Below are 15,001 nucleotides of genomic sequence, written 5' to 3'. Positions count from 1 at the left end.
AGATCGATTATAGGGAAGGGGGCTTCAACAAAGTAATGATGACTTGTCAAAGGTGATGTCTTCTGGTAATAGATGCTGACCACCACTGCTGGAATGGATCTCCAGTTCGAATAACCAATCTCCTTGGTAATTGAGACTTGATCTTCATGTGGGAGACCAAAAAATTGAAGAAAAATAGGGCAGCAGCTATCATGTGCAATAGACCTTCTTCAAATCAGGAATAGTTGAAGTAGAATGTCCTTCTTGATGGTAGAAACACCTCCAAAAAACTCCAATAGCAGCTATCAACCCTAACCCTAAAATCGATATTTGTCGGGGTTTTTTCAAAACCCTGAAAAGAAGGATCGATTGGGGTTAGGGGTCTTCAAACACTTGGAAAGAGGCTGAAATTGAGGTCGAGTGATCCTTGTAGGTGGAGTAAGCATCCCTCCAAAAGGCAGCAAAAACTGAAACTTGTAACCCTAATGTCGATTTGAATCAGGGTTTTAACAGGTAACCAAAAATAGCAGGGTGAGAAGGTTTTGCTGTAGGTACAAATCCAGCCATCAGACAGTGGCCAAACTGAGGTCGATTAAGGCTGGTAGTAGTAGGAAATTATCCCTGAAAAATTAGCTGCATCTGACAAGGGAAGCCCCAAAAACGATTGGAGTCTTTTTCAAAAAAACCCTGACAAGGTGAGATCGATTTGGGGATTGTGGCTGGAAAACTTAATAAAAGATGGAGAGAAAGAAAAAAGGGAAGTTAGGTTTTGGAATAGGGCTGGAAAAGGCTGCATAGGGTGCTCCAAAATTGGAGGATCAGTTTTCATTAGGTAATAGAGATCTGATCTCCAAAGAAAGGGGGAACTCCAAATCGCAGATGTGGCTCCAGCAGGGTTCGAGCAGATTTTTTAATAAAAAAATAGAAAGGAAGGGGGGGCAGCAACTAAGTCATCGATATTCTCAGTTTACCTCATTAGTGCTGCCCCTTTATAGGCTGAGAAGAAGAAGAATAGGAGAAGGAGAAAACCGAGAAAGGGAGAAGAAGAGAGAGATCGATGGAGAGAAGTAGGGAGAAATAGGGTTTTTTTCTTCTCTCTAACCTAGATCAAACCAGCTCTGATACCATGTTGGTTGAACCGTGGGTCAGAGAGAGGGAATAAAATAATGGAATGACTTGTTATATTAATAGGTAAGCCCCTCTATTTATAATAGAGGGGAAATTACAAATAGTCTAAGCTAGGCAATGTGGGACTAAAACCCACATAGCCGACATAAGCTAAATACACTTAACAACATAAAATTACCCCAAAAGGACCAGAATACCCCCACGGTATTCTGGAGTACATATATTTTAACATTTAGAGTATTTCTATACATTTTCTAGAGGTGTCAACATGTTTCTAAAGACCAGCTCCAAGGAGGACCACCAAGTCAGCTGCCTATGGGACCCTCAAATGATTCATGATTGACCCCATACATTTGTGCAACTGGGTCACTCTTTTACCTGTTTTATGGGGCAGGGGGGGGGGGGAGATCATTCTTAATCTTACATCAATGCTTCAATCCTAGAAATACTAACCACTTAACCAGACCCCATGGTAGTGTCATTCAATAGCCATGGTATTCAAAAATACCAGACTGGTCACAATAGAACAACAAGTGTACTAATTATCTGTTCACCTATGGTTATGATTGTACAGATAATCCATGACCAAAGAAACCAATTCAACAACAGTACTGATTTAAAGAAAATATATATATATATATCGAAGAAGAAGACAACTTACAAAGAGAAAACAAGTGCCAACAATCAACTTCAAACTGCATTACACATCTTACAACAACAAGAAGAAGCTCACAAAAGATAAGGCAAACCATAAACCTTCATATCGTTGAAGCTTCCTACTTAAAAGCTTAAGCTCATAGGCGGAGATACCTCCCATGTGTATAGGTCCAACTGCGAGGCTCCGGTTAACCAATGTGAGACTACTCTCCACACTTCCCCTCACGTGTTGCCCCTCTTTTTGGGTTGTCAAACACGTGGCAATTACCGCTAGGGACGACCGAGTGACGGTGCTCTGATACCATGTTGAAGATTCCTACTAAAAAGCTTAAGCTCATAGGTGGAGATACCTCCCATGTGCATAGGCCCAACTCCTAGGTCCTGGTTAACCAATGTGGGACTATTCTCCACACATGTCACAGACTCTTTGACCCTGAAGCACATTTTGATTTAACGTTCATTATTATTGAAGATTATGATCCATTTTAAATGCTTTCAAAGTCACTTATCTCTGCAAAAATCTATATTTCAATTTATTAGAAAAAATAATATGGGAGAATGCTTTCTGCATGGGACGCAGGGGCCACGCCCACGCATAACAGGGGCCGGAATGACCTTCATGCGCCTAGGGATGTAAACGGATCAGATTTGGATCGGATGTGATCGGATCTGGATATTCCCTGACCGAATACGGATACCTCTAAACGGATTCGGATGCGGATCGGATTTGGATTTTCGACCATCCGTTTAAAACTCTGCCTTGTGTAACCCGGACCTTCCTCCCCTTGGCGGATACAATTCACTCTCAATCCATATCTCTTAGATCATAATTCTCTTTTCATCATATTTTAGAACCTGTTGAATCTTCAAAAACCCTCAAAATCATTATTTACTTAATTTTCTATTATTAAGTATTTGGATTTTTTTTTCGGATGGATTTTTTTCGGAGTATTCGGATTTTTTCCAGATATTTGTAAACGAATACGGATGTCCCTAAACGGATACGGATGCGGATTCGGATTTCAGTTATCCATTTACATCTTTACATGCCCCCCATGTATGGCGGAAATTTCGCCCCCTTTTGTGCCACCGCGTGCACTCTCACTGGCTGGCTTGCGCGGTGTGGCCCCTGCGTCCCACCCAGAAAACAGCGCCCCAAATAATATAATGATTTCTAGAGTTTCTCTTTGTCAAACAGATCCCACATTCTACAAGCTACTTACTATCTTATCTTTTATTATTCAAATTATTACCATAGTCGGAGTTTTCCATGTTAAATCCGATAAGTTAACCCAACTTGTATAGAAACAGTTAGTCAGACTTATGAGACACCCAGCCTCAATATGAAAAAGTTCACAAATAAAAATATAATGGTTGCATTATTCATTTCCTAAGATGTGCTGGAACATCATTGCATATAACAAATGCATGTTTAATATGTTCAAGTGGGGTGCAGAAAATCCATTGGTTGTTAGTTCAAGAACTAATGGATCCAAATTCATAGGGTAGTTTGTTCTCAAGATTTCGGGAAACAGCCTCTCCAGGAAGCGGGGGTAAGGCTGCGTACATTAGAACCCTCCCCAGACCCCGCAGTGACGGGAACCTCGAGCAGTGGGTAAGCCCTCTTTCTTTCTTTTTTTTTGGTTCTCAAGATTATCCGTCTCCCTCCCTGCATGTCTGCCTTTATGTGTGTCTGTTTCTGTGTGTTTCATCATATTTCAGCTGAAATAATAAAAAATATGACCCCATGTTTTAGGTTGAGAAAGTTGACTGTGGACTCAAAAACAAAATATTAATTCTGAAAATCTAAAACCCCCACCTATTACAAAAGGCTCTATAAAGACAACAAGAAACTGTATCAATTTGCTTATTGTCATTATTTTGTAATAGATCATTAAGTATAATAGATTATGGGACCATCTACAGGCAATATAATGAATATCTACTTGACTTGAAACATTAAATTGTATCTAGAAACAAGCTGGAAAAAAAAAAAAAAGCAAAGAACTCTCATATTAAGTATTAAAAGTACTGACATTCCAGCTATTGTCCTTCATGATCTTTTTATTACAGTCCAATACTACCAAAGCTCCATCAGAACAGAACAATATTATTTTATCAAAATGTAGAAGTTAGTCAAAGACCATACCTGTTACAGTAATACACAGCATTATTCTGACAAAGTGCGATGGCACAAGTATACAACTCAATGGCATCTGAGTATAACTTGGACTGCATAGCCCTATTACCTGGAAGGCAAACAAATATTTAGACAGTAAAATCTAATTGATTCAAATACATAGCAATGTACATTTTTGAACATCATACTGTTGAGACATTATATTTACTATGTTTTTGGTGATTATTAACTTGTGTTTGTTGATTAAAAAGCCTAAGTATGAAAGGTCAATTGGTATCCTCTCAAGCATCAAGAATTTGCACGGAAGACTAGCCCAAGCAAGTAGATGTTGTCGCAAAGCAAGCTTCACATACTGGAAGACCAAAAATCAAGCTTCAACAACATTGGTGGCAAGAAGTAGTGAAGCCTACTTGAAGATCAAGCTTCACTTTAGTAAGACCAAGTGGTAAGAACCTCAGAGCTTAAGTGGCTAGAACATCTACAAGTGTTTATTATCAGCGTTGAAGACTTAGGAAATAGTTTAAATTTGTAATGCTTTTAATATTCCTAAGTTGTAAGTGATTCTCATAGCTTTTAGACCCATAGGACATAGCCGCTTAAGTGCCCAAATATGACTTAATGGTTTAACCATGTGATTGACTTTGCTTATGGCCGTAGGGGAACATTTTGGACATATATTGGTAAATTTGACTAGGTATATTGACCTAACACCTTTAGGAGGTCATATGCCATAGAGTTAAGGTATTAAACACCCAAATTTCCCAACCGGTCAATGCTTCCTGAGACTAGCGCTGTTCAGCACCCTGTTCCTACACATCCTGCAACTTCAAGGGAAATTTGTATGGCCGTGTAGTCGGATTTAGACTTATCTCAAAGCATGAAAGTTGTATCTCTCTAAGTCTAGTTTCATATGAAAAATTAATCAGGTCAATCCAAGCTCTAGAGAGTGAGTTATGTCCATTTTACCGAGCAGTGGTCGGAACAAGCTGTCAGGCAGGCAGACTGTACACAGCCCGCAGTCTGTCGGTGGTTGATGTACCAGTCGGTTGCTCCCAACAGGTATGTAACGGCTATAAAATGGCCATTTTCTAACGGCCATTTTCCATGCGGTCAACTGGTTGCTCCAAAATAGAGCCGTTTGAGACTCTTCTGGCCACAGTTTTTGCTCATTCCTTCTACTTTATTTAAGGGAGGTTTAGGGGAGTTTCACCCAAGAAATTTGCACATTTTCACATAGTCTTGGTTTAGAGGTTTTATGAGAATCATTGCGTTGTGCTTTAATGAGAGTGGGCCTTGGTGAAATGGTAAAGGTTGCTCCATTGTGACCAAGTGGTCACGGGTTCAAGTCTGGAAACAGCCTCTCTGCGAAAGTAGGGATAAGGCTGCGTACATTATGACCCTCCCCAGACCCCACAATGGCGTGAGCCTCGTGCACTGGGTATGCCCTTTTTTTTTATTGCATTGTGCTTTAAACTTTGCATATCCCACCTTCTTAGAGGAAACAGCCTCTCTGCGAAAGCAGGGGTAAGGCCCCCCAGACCCCACAGTGGTGTGAGCCTCATGCACTGGGTATGCCCTTTTTCTTATTGTGTTGTGCTTTAAACTTGCATATCCCACCTTCTTAGAGGTTTTCACTGTGAGCTTTTACTTGTGTATTTGACTATTGAGCCTTCGTAATTCTTTTCAAAGGGAGTTGTTGTACAAGATTGGGGAATCTCCATTGTTGTAAGGTTTGAGTGTGAGCCAAAACACTTTGGTTACTAGTGATCCCGAAAAACTAGCAAGGTTTGAGTGTGAGCCGAAACACTTGGTGATGCAGAATTATCACCAAACTGGGCTTCTTTTATTAGGAATAAGTCTAGGGTTGGGATATATATATATATATATGTTGGGCCTTTGATCCCAAGGGTTTTCTATGTAATAGGCCACTTTAATGAGCCTAAACTAGGGGTATATAGGTTGCATACGGGATTAGCCCAATACTTAGTTTATTTTCCTGTTTTTAGATTGAACCAGTTTAGAATTGGTTGCATCCAATTGGTTCAATTGGTCTAATTTAAGTGAAGTGTTCCCATTGGTTAATAGGTCATTATATCCTATTGGCTAATATGGAATCTTCTTTTAAAATTAGTTGTTTTAAGTTAGATTATTTTATTTTAAGTTAGTAGGGGTATCTTAGTCAAATTACTGTTTTAAATTATTTAAGTTAGATTAAATCTCTCCCTTCCACGATTTTAGAAGGAGACTTTAATTTGTACTAGGATTTGGCCATTGGCCCTTTATTATAAAAGTAGAAATCGTGGGAGGCTCCCCCACATTGAAATTTGAATTAAAAAAGTCTCTTTTGCTGCTGCCCGACTGCTACTGCTGTTCTGCTCCTTTGAGTGCGCATCCTTGTGGATTTCAAGGTGGAAAGGGTGGGTGGATTCCTGCGACTCCTTACGCCGTGACGGCTGGGAGGATCTCTCTCTGAAGGCGGTTTCATCCTTCATCATTCAAGCTGCTGCCGGTGGATTCTAGTGGTGAGTTTGAACTTTAAATTATGTTTTTTCTATTCATTCTCCTTCCCAATCAATTCCCCCTTTATTTTCTATTTTAATTTCATAAACCCTAGTGTTCTAAATTCTGTCCAGCCATATCCTATCAGCCAAATCCCTTCAAACTTCAGACACAACATCACTACATCAACCCCTCCATTCGACCTAGCCTGTGGCCTCATCTTCCATAGCTAAACCCTAATTCCCCCTAAATAGTCAAAAACCTGTTCTGACCTAATTAGCCATTCAATTCAGCCCATATTACAGTCGAACCTTCCCCTTACTGTTTAGAAAACTCGACCTCAGTCCCAGCCCTTAGATCCCACTCAAAACCCTAGTTTTGGTAATTTTTCTTAATTTCTAAAACCCGAAACCCTAACCCTAATTCTACAGGAATTATTAAACTGATCCAAATCCCAATATTTTTATATCAAAATAACCCCCTAGACCTGCTGATCATTACCATATATTACTTTCATCCATAACCCTAGCCTAAACCCTAGATTTGCCCTAAACAGCCCCAAACTGCCTAGCCTAACCAGCAGCTGTATTTAGATCCTGTTGCTTGGCCTCTAATAGGATCCTTATCCTATTGTGAGCTACATTACTTGTGTTGATTGTGATCCCGGGAAAACATTGTGATAAGGCTTGATCAATTCCATTTGGAAATTGATCACATCGTGGAAAGTCCAAGTTTGTGAGTATCACTTGGTAGTGAATGTAAGCAAGGTTGCCGAACCCCTCTAAATCACATTATCTCTATACTTGTATCTTTCCCCTTTTCTCACTTTTGTTATTTGTAGAAACTTTACAACAATTGCATTCATCTTTTGTTTTGAATAGTCAAGATTTAAATTATCAATCATTCCGCTATACCCAATTCACCCCTCTCTTGGGTTGCCTACCAGTACCAACTCCCAACACATGCTCTACATGAACCAAAAGGGCAAATGGGACCAAAGATAATAACAATGCATTTGTGGAGTACAGACACAGACTGATCCTTTAAAGCAACAGCCCATCAAAGATGGTTCTGACTATGCCACAGGATCCAATGGAAAAGAGTTCTAACATGGTGACACTAATACCAAGCAATACATAATGGCCGATCATTGATATACTCTATTCAAGAAAGTAAAAAAAGCCAAAAATTAAACTTAAGAGTTACAAAAGCAAGTCATTGAAAACTCATTATTCAAATGTACACGTATGATTTACCTCGGGATTTGAGCATCTCTGCCAAGTTCTTCTGATTTATTGTCTGGCATCCAGATCTTTCAATTTCCTGATAGGATATAACTGATTCTTGTTAAGCAACTTGCATGGAGATAATGTGTAGAAAGAATGGGAAACCAACAAAAATAAAAAAGAGACGATTGATATTTTCATACAAAATTAATGACTGGTACTCAGTGCATCAGTTGATAATATTTGATCCAGGAAAAAAATTACATCTTTTCTTCCATAATTTCAGGAAGATAGTATGAATTCATTAGAAACAAAGGAGGACCTCAAGTACCAATACGTAAAAGCAGTCTTCAAAACTAATGACGTTTCTGAATTTACAAGTTATTTTTCTGATTTTCACATGGCAAAGACACAAGCATATGCTCCTAATTTTTAGGCCTTTTAACGCAGATAAGGAACTTTGACCAGCGGTAGGGTTCAAACTAGTGACGTTGGTAAGAGAATGAAAAGCACAGGTTACTAAGCCTTTCAAGGATGCATTGGGATATCAAGAGAACTTTATACAATGTTAAATAAGATGAAACTTTACTTTCAGCACCTTAACTCCAGAAACAGCCGGTGGTCTCCATTCAAACTGGAAATAGATCCAGCAGATAGCTATCAACTTCACAGAAAAAGGTCTACAGAAGTCACATTTTCTAAAACTTCAAGGAAATAGGGCCAGAGGATAAGCCATCACATTTGAGATGTTTGGGAGATCAAAGGTAGGTTATGAAAGAGCCTCAAGGACAAGTTAAATAAATAATATATCCATATTTCAGACAGAGAATCTATTTAGTTTACTCGACATTGGGTTCTTCTGAAAAGCTGACCAACTAAAATTAGTTGCAATAATTGGATATTATACTTATAAGAGAAACAAAAATTTCGCAGAAGTAGAAGTACAAGAGATGGACAACTCAAATGGACCAGCATTCTGCAAAAGAAGAAGGAATCATTTGCCACATGCCAAAGCCCCATGACGAAAACCACAAGTACCACCCCACCAGAAAAGTAGTGCTACTCCTGTCCCTTCTAATAAAGACAAGCAGTGACACCAAACCCAAACCCATATATGACCAGTATCAAGTATCTTCTAACTTCTGAGAACCTGACTAGAAAGTAAAGCCCATAACAAAGAGAAAAACAAAACCTGAAGGGGGACCAACAGAAAGCAAACTTGAGTTACTGGACTTGTAAAATTATTGAGCTGTGGTCTTTGCCCTTTGATCTCTGCCTCAGTAACCTCTATAACCGCTATAACTCCTCCTTCTAGAGTTCAATAGGTTGACACCTGGAAACACCCATTAATATGCTAGAACATTGACATCCCCAAGCTCACCGTGATAGACAGATGCATTTGTAACAAATCTGCACCAACAAAATTAGTCTTCACTTAACTATTTCTTTCACGCAAAAGGACCTTTCTACTGGTCATTTCCTTTAATATCTCATTAATATGTGCCTAAGATCTTCACTATCAATTTGTGTATCAACAATTGGGTCAAAGGAAATACATGACCCCTTTTCCAATTCATTCAGTACGAGATTGGAACCTGGACTTAACAAAATACTCTTGTGATTTCAATGAAAAGCACCAACCTCATACACAAATGTTTTACATACTTGGAAGTGTATGACCATTTTTTTTTTCAAACAAGGAATATAATTCTTTTCTTAATGATAAGAACATGGGTTACCAGACAAAGAAACTGAGAATACTATAAATAATACCTGAAGAGCACCATGAAACAAATTCGATGCTTTATCCAGGCAGGCCTGGTCATCCTTCCCATCAGATCTGGTCTTAAAGAAGTCAAGTTTCTCAAGCGCACTAATGAATTGGCCAAAAAGATCATCTTTTGATACCCCTGCCAATTGATTTTTTTTTTTTTTTTTTTTTTTTTGGCATTAGTACCACTGCCAATAACATGAGCTACGAAGAAACAATAAAATACTAGTGATAATGATAATGATGATATTCAATATGCAATATATGATAGAAAAATTAAAATCAATCTTCAATTATTCCCAAAGCAATCTCAAATTTCAAATGCACACAGCTCATGCGAATAGTTGATTCTGAATGGTAAGAAACTCGTGCAATGATCTCTTTTTCCTTTTACATTTTCTCTCTTTTAAACGCATTGTTAATGTTGCTGGAACATCAGCCACACGAGATCAGCACAGTGGTCTGCCAAATGGCCCTGATCTTTTCTTTTCGGGATTCCTAGTAGACCTATATATCAGCTTCTTATTGAGCCTAAACATATGCTCCTATCAGACTTCCTTTGGTCAATTACAGATGATCAACAGAAAGACACAGAAATCTTAGAAAAGAAGCAGTGTTTCAGTCTTGTTGTTTGTGTAGCTCATTCGGTACTCCAACCAAGTTTTCACATCAATAAAGGATTCCAAAAAGAAGTACTACCACTCTGTGAAACCAGTCAGAAAAGGAACTGATCTTTTGGATAATTAATCACATCTCAGACTGATCCACTGTATATTCGACATATAGGGACTAGGGTCAGTCTGGTCTGTTACCAATATAGATTGGACAATCTGAATGATACGATACCGATCCTTCACCACTTCCATTCTTAGGTTTTTAATGTCAACCACCTTAATGAAAGGGGCTCACATACGGCCAACAGATCATTACTCTGCCTAGAAAATAAAAAGGATGTAGAACATCTATTTTTGTTTTGGGAAGTGTCAAAAGTGACTTGGACCTAATTTCTGACATCATACAGTATGCAATCGTCCTTCCAAAAGGTGCTCATGACTGCCACTTGGCCATCCTCAACTTTGCTTGTAGAGGTACTATGCTCTTGAAGATGCTCCTTTTTGTTTCCAAAATCATGGTTTCGGTCATATTTTCAACATTTTTCCATACAATATTGTTCATGTTGACTGAAACATGACTTCTGTAACGTAGAAAGTCTCATTATTTTTGTTAATATACTGAACGGATCTGATTCTTTCTGGCCAACCATGGCATACTCCTCTTCTCTCTCTTCTCTCGTGGTATGGTGACTTCTAGTGCTCGAATTCATCCTGAACCGCCTTCCTAACCTCATGGGATTTGTGCTTCGGCAGTTCTGCCTCCAATCTTCGTCTACTTAATCTGTTAGTATTCCTATTATTCTATAAACTTCCCCTTTGTTTCCCTCTTTTTTTCTCTCTTGGTCTACGCCTGCAGGGGTAAATTTTGAAGTGTGAAGGTCCAACCCTTACACCAGAAACCCCACTCACAGCCATCCCCACATCCTTGTTATAGATATGACTGTTGGTGGCGGCAGAAGCGAATCGATACAATATCCATTACAAAAATTAATGGAGCAAAGATCTCAATGAACACATGTGATAACAGTAACGAAGTGGGTTCAAGGTTCAAAAACTCGGGTCTCGGTGCCAACTTGGACTCTTGAAAAACCGAGTTGAGTCGAGATCTCGGTGAGATCTTGCCGAGTTGGTGCACTTTTTTTTTTCTTGACTCGAAGCCTCATCTCGGTGGGTTTTAGACCTAGTTTGGGTCTGAAACTTGGTATTCAGCATATTTTAAGTCATTTAAACACAATGGCACTATCAGATTTTGCAAAAACAAAATCCAAATAGGAGTTTCAGTTAGTGGGAAAGCAAGACAGACACTTATTTATGCTAGAAACCAGGACAAACACACTTATTTATGCTTAATATCATTTAAGTAAATGTTTTTGTATTTGTATTTCATTTACTTAAGATATTATTCATAAATAAACAAATACCCCCTATTTGAATCCAATAAAAATAGTTTAAAAAATCAAATTCCAAAAGGAAAAAAAGTAAACCCCTAGTTCAAGAACAAAAACTGGATTTTCGGCGGTAGGTGCAATTTTCAACTTTCTAATGCTGGGATTTTTCTCAAATCTAAAAATTCCATAAATCTTAATATAGTAAAACATTGCTAAAAACCAAAAGTGGGGTAAAATATTCATTTGTTTTGATGTCCAAAAATATATTTTCATTCAGAGCAATTTTGACAGCATTCGCGTACACCGAATTAAGTTCGGCCGGTACATAACTCCTACAAAGCTTTCCAACAAGTCCAAGATTGATTTAAAATCTGATTTATATTGAAAGAGTTATGTACCGATCAAACTTAATTCGGTGCGCGAATGCTGTCAAAATCGCTCTAAATGAAAATAGTTTTTTGGACATCAAAACAAATGAATATTTTACCGCACTTTTGGTTTTTAGCAATGTTTTACCATAATAAGATTTATGGAATTTTTAGATTTGAGAAAAACCACAGCATTAGAAAGTTGAAAATTGCACCTACCGCCGAAAATCCAGTTTTTGTTCTTGAACTAGGGGGTTGACTTTTTATCCTTTTGGAATTTTATTTTTTAACTATTTTTATTGGATTCAAATAGGGGGTATTTGCTTATTTATGAATAATATCTTAAGTAAATGAACCATTTACTTAAATGATATTAGGCATAAATAAGTGTCTGTCTTGTCTGTCTTGGTTCCTGGCATAGATAGATGTCTGTATACCAAGAATTTCCAGCAAGATCTCGAGATCTGGCACTCATATAAAGGACCTAGATGGGCATTTTCCTATGTCAAACCGAGATCTCGGAGAGATCTCGCCGAGATATTGACATTTTGAGACTCGTAAGCAGTCTCATCTCGGGATTTCGAAAAATTGAGATCTCGCCACGGCGAGATCTCGTGAGTTCTCGAACTATAGTCTGGGTTTGTAGGTTACCAAGAACACACAAGGGGCGTGCTCCTCCAAAGGAATGCAGTACAAGGTCACGATCTCTGTCGACTGCACCACCTCCAATGGCCAAAACCCTTGCTTGAAGAAGAAGAAGACTCTATCACGCCAAGTGGTGTGATCCTAAAAGTTATCCTTTAAGTTGTCCTTAATTGCAAAAAAGGATGACACTACAAAAGGCGTAACCTAAAAACCCCCAGTGGTAGAGATTTTCATTACTCTTTCTCCCCTACACTACCAACATCCACAATGGACTTGCAACCATGGAATAAAAATCACCACCATGTAGGTCAATCCATTGCAATTAATTATAGGAGTGTCAAGACCAGTGACTGGACCCAAAACAATTTGAAAACACTTTTCAAATATAAATTAATATAATATAATAATATGAAAACACTTTTTGCAAATTTTTACAAAACAATCACTTGGCCAGAACTTCGACCAGTCACAGTCTGACAACTCTCTTTCTTGGATGTTCTCCCTAAAACGGGCAATGGAAACCTTATTGAGTATAACCCCCATTACCATTCATATTGGTGTATTGTCAGTCATCTCAGTAGACATCAACTATTGACCCACCACAAATGCACAAAATACAAATGTAACGGTATGTGTTTCTCAGGTATGGGAAAAAAAGACTACCAAAAATTCCTGTTGCTAAAAACACTGGCAGTGAACCATCAGGAATTTCAAATGGATCGACGTTCAACACATTAAAGTGCCCGTATTTATATTTCCAACCAATCCCCATTGGGGAAATATACCATACGGCAACCCAAGAACAAAGTGCCCAAGTCTGTCCATAGTCAAGAACAAGTAACAAGACTATTGGACTGTTGCACAAAATAAAACAATTATAACAAGCACATAATGAAAATGTAATTAATTAATTTAATCAAATTAAATTAGGTTTGATGGACACACATCAAATGTAAAAATATCCAACAATGACTATGTGCACTTGATGTTTATATATAATGGGGAAACCCGCAACCACATTTTCTTCCAAAAATAATGAATAGACATATTCCATAACTTGGGACTTTAAGAATGTCATTCAGACCAACTAGGTTTTCCAAGTTATTGGACAATCCACATGGTCAACTAGATCATGGCCAGTATGCAACCCTATGGCGTGTCTACTCCATTTCAAAAATCATTCCAACAACCCAATAGATCGACCTATACTGCTTTTATCCTTCAAAGAGGAGGAGAGAGAGAGAGAGAGAGAGTCAAAGAAATGCCTTGCACTACAATAAGTAGGGAATGTACTTATTGAGCTTGAAAATGAGAAAATAAAAAAAAGATCTCTACTTAAAAAGAGCCTTTCTTTCTCGGTCGTCTGTCTTAATAAGTTAAGTCGATTCCAATTTATGCAGTCGTTCTCTGCTGCATTGGTGTTTTCACTCCTTTAAAGATAATGTCCTAATCTTATTTCAAGGGTAGACTTCACCAAGAGCATAACAAGCTTTGGTCCTTCCTTTGTTCATGAGTGACATAAAGTTACCTTTCTATTCCTCTTTTTTTTTTGGGAGGGGGGGTGTTCAAGAAAATTTGTTATCATGAAAATATCTGTTAGTTATATTGGGCCAGAATACACGTCTCACAAAAAAAGTCATCCTTAGTATGTAGGGTGACCAAACTAGGAAATAAATGTGCTAAAATTCCTAAAGGGGGGTGACCTAACCGAGAGTGCCACTGGTAGAGTTCAGAAGAGACCATGGAGTTCTGGTACAATGGAGAAGGTAATGGTGGTGGAGAGAAGCGACCATCATCAAGCAGGTACAGCCCATCGTGCACTTTACCCAATCCAATCGTCTTCCCAGAGGCCAGATCCTGAAACACACAATGAGAAGGAAAGAACGTAACTTTGCAGTTAAGATCACGAGTAATACTACTAATGAAAAGAAGGTTAGTAGTAAAATTAGGAATGTGCAAAACAGAAGTTAAGGGAAGGGAGGAGGTGCAGTTGATGATTCCCTTTCCAGAGATAGATGAAAGAGAACCATCAGTTACCTTGACCTTGTCCTTCCCAGAAGTAAGAGAGTATCGATGAAACAAACTAGAGGAACCGGTCATATGATCTGTAGCCCCAGAATCTATGATCCAAGGATGGGAGGCTACAGAAGCACAATGACCGCCAAAAGGAATACCTAACCGGGCAATGTGTGAACTTGAATGAGCGGAAGAATTGGCAGTAGCTGATGGAGTAGAGGCAGCAGCAACGGAAGACCTCAGCATACGTCGGAATGCCTGTAGGTCATCCTGGGATAGACCAAGGTCAGTAGTAGGGTCTGTAGTAATAGTCTCAGTCTGATGGACCTTGGGCTTTGTCTTGGTCTTGGTCTTGGTCTTGGTAGCCCGTTTTGCTTCAAAGTCAGTTGGTTTCCCATGAAGTTTCCAGCACCTCTCCTTGGTGTGATATGGTTTGTGACAGTGCTCACAAACAACAGTCCCTGTAGTAGAATCACCAAGAGAAGCAGTGCCAATAGGTGTAGGAGTAATGGGGGCAGCACCTTGAGAGCAGATCATCGTCGAATAGGAGGATGTAACATGGCAGCCCTA

General features: G+C 38.8%; 1 protein-coding gene across 2 annotated transcripts in view; it reads right to left on the bottom strand.

Annotated features, from left to right (window-relative positions):
* LOC122668095 (small glutamine-rich tetratricopeptide repeat-containing protein) overlaps nucleotides 1-15,001 on the bottom strand; it is a 33,779-nt gene that overhangs the window by 8,083 nt on the left and 10,695 nt on the right. For both annotated transcript variants that reach the window (XM_043864660.1, XM_043864659.1), the window contains exons 4-6: nucleotides 9,403-9,539; nucleotides 7,660-7,726; nucleotides 3,914-4,013 (exon numbers count right to left, since the gene is read on the bottom strand). In XM_043864660.1, the coding sequence (XP_043720595.1) occupies nucleotides 3,914-4,013; nucleotides 7,660-7,726; nucleotides 9,403-9,539 (304 nt within the window). The remainder of the gene's footprint in view (nucleotides 1-3,913; nucleotides 4,014-7,659; nucleotides 7,727-9,402; nucleotides 9,540-15,001) is intronic.

This window comes from Telopea speciosissima, chromosome 7 (genome assembly GCF_018873765.1).
Source record: "Telopea speciosissima isolate NSW1024214 ecotype Mountain lineage chromosome 7, Tspe_v1, whole genome shotgun sequence".
Classification (NCBI taxonomy): domain Eukaryota; kingdom Viridiplantae; phylum Streptophyta; class Magnoliopsida; order Proteales; family Proteaceae; genus Telopea; species Telopea speciosissima.
The sequence above is the reverse complement of the archived record's forward strand: the minus strand, read 5'-3'. Positions and strand labels throughout refer to the sequence as shown.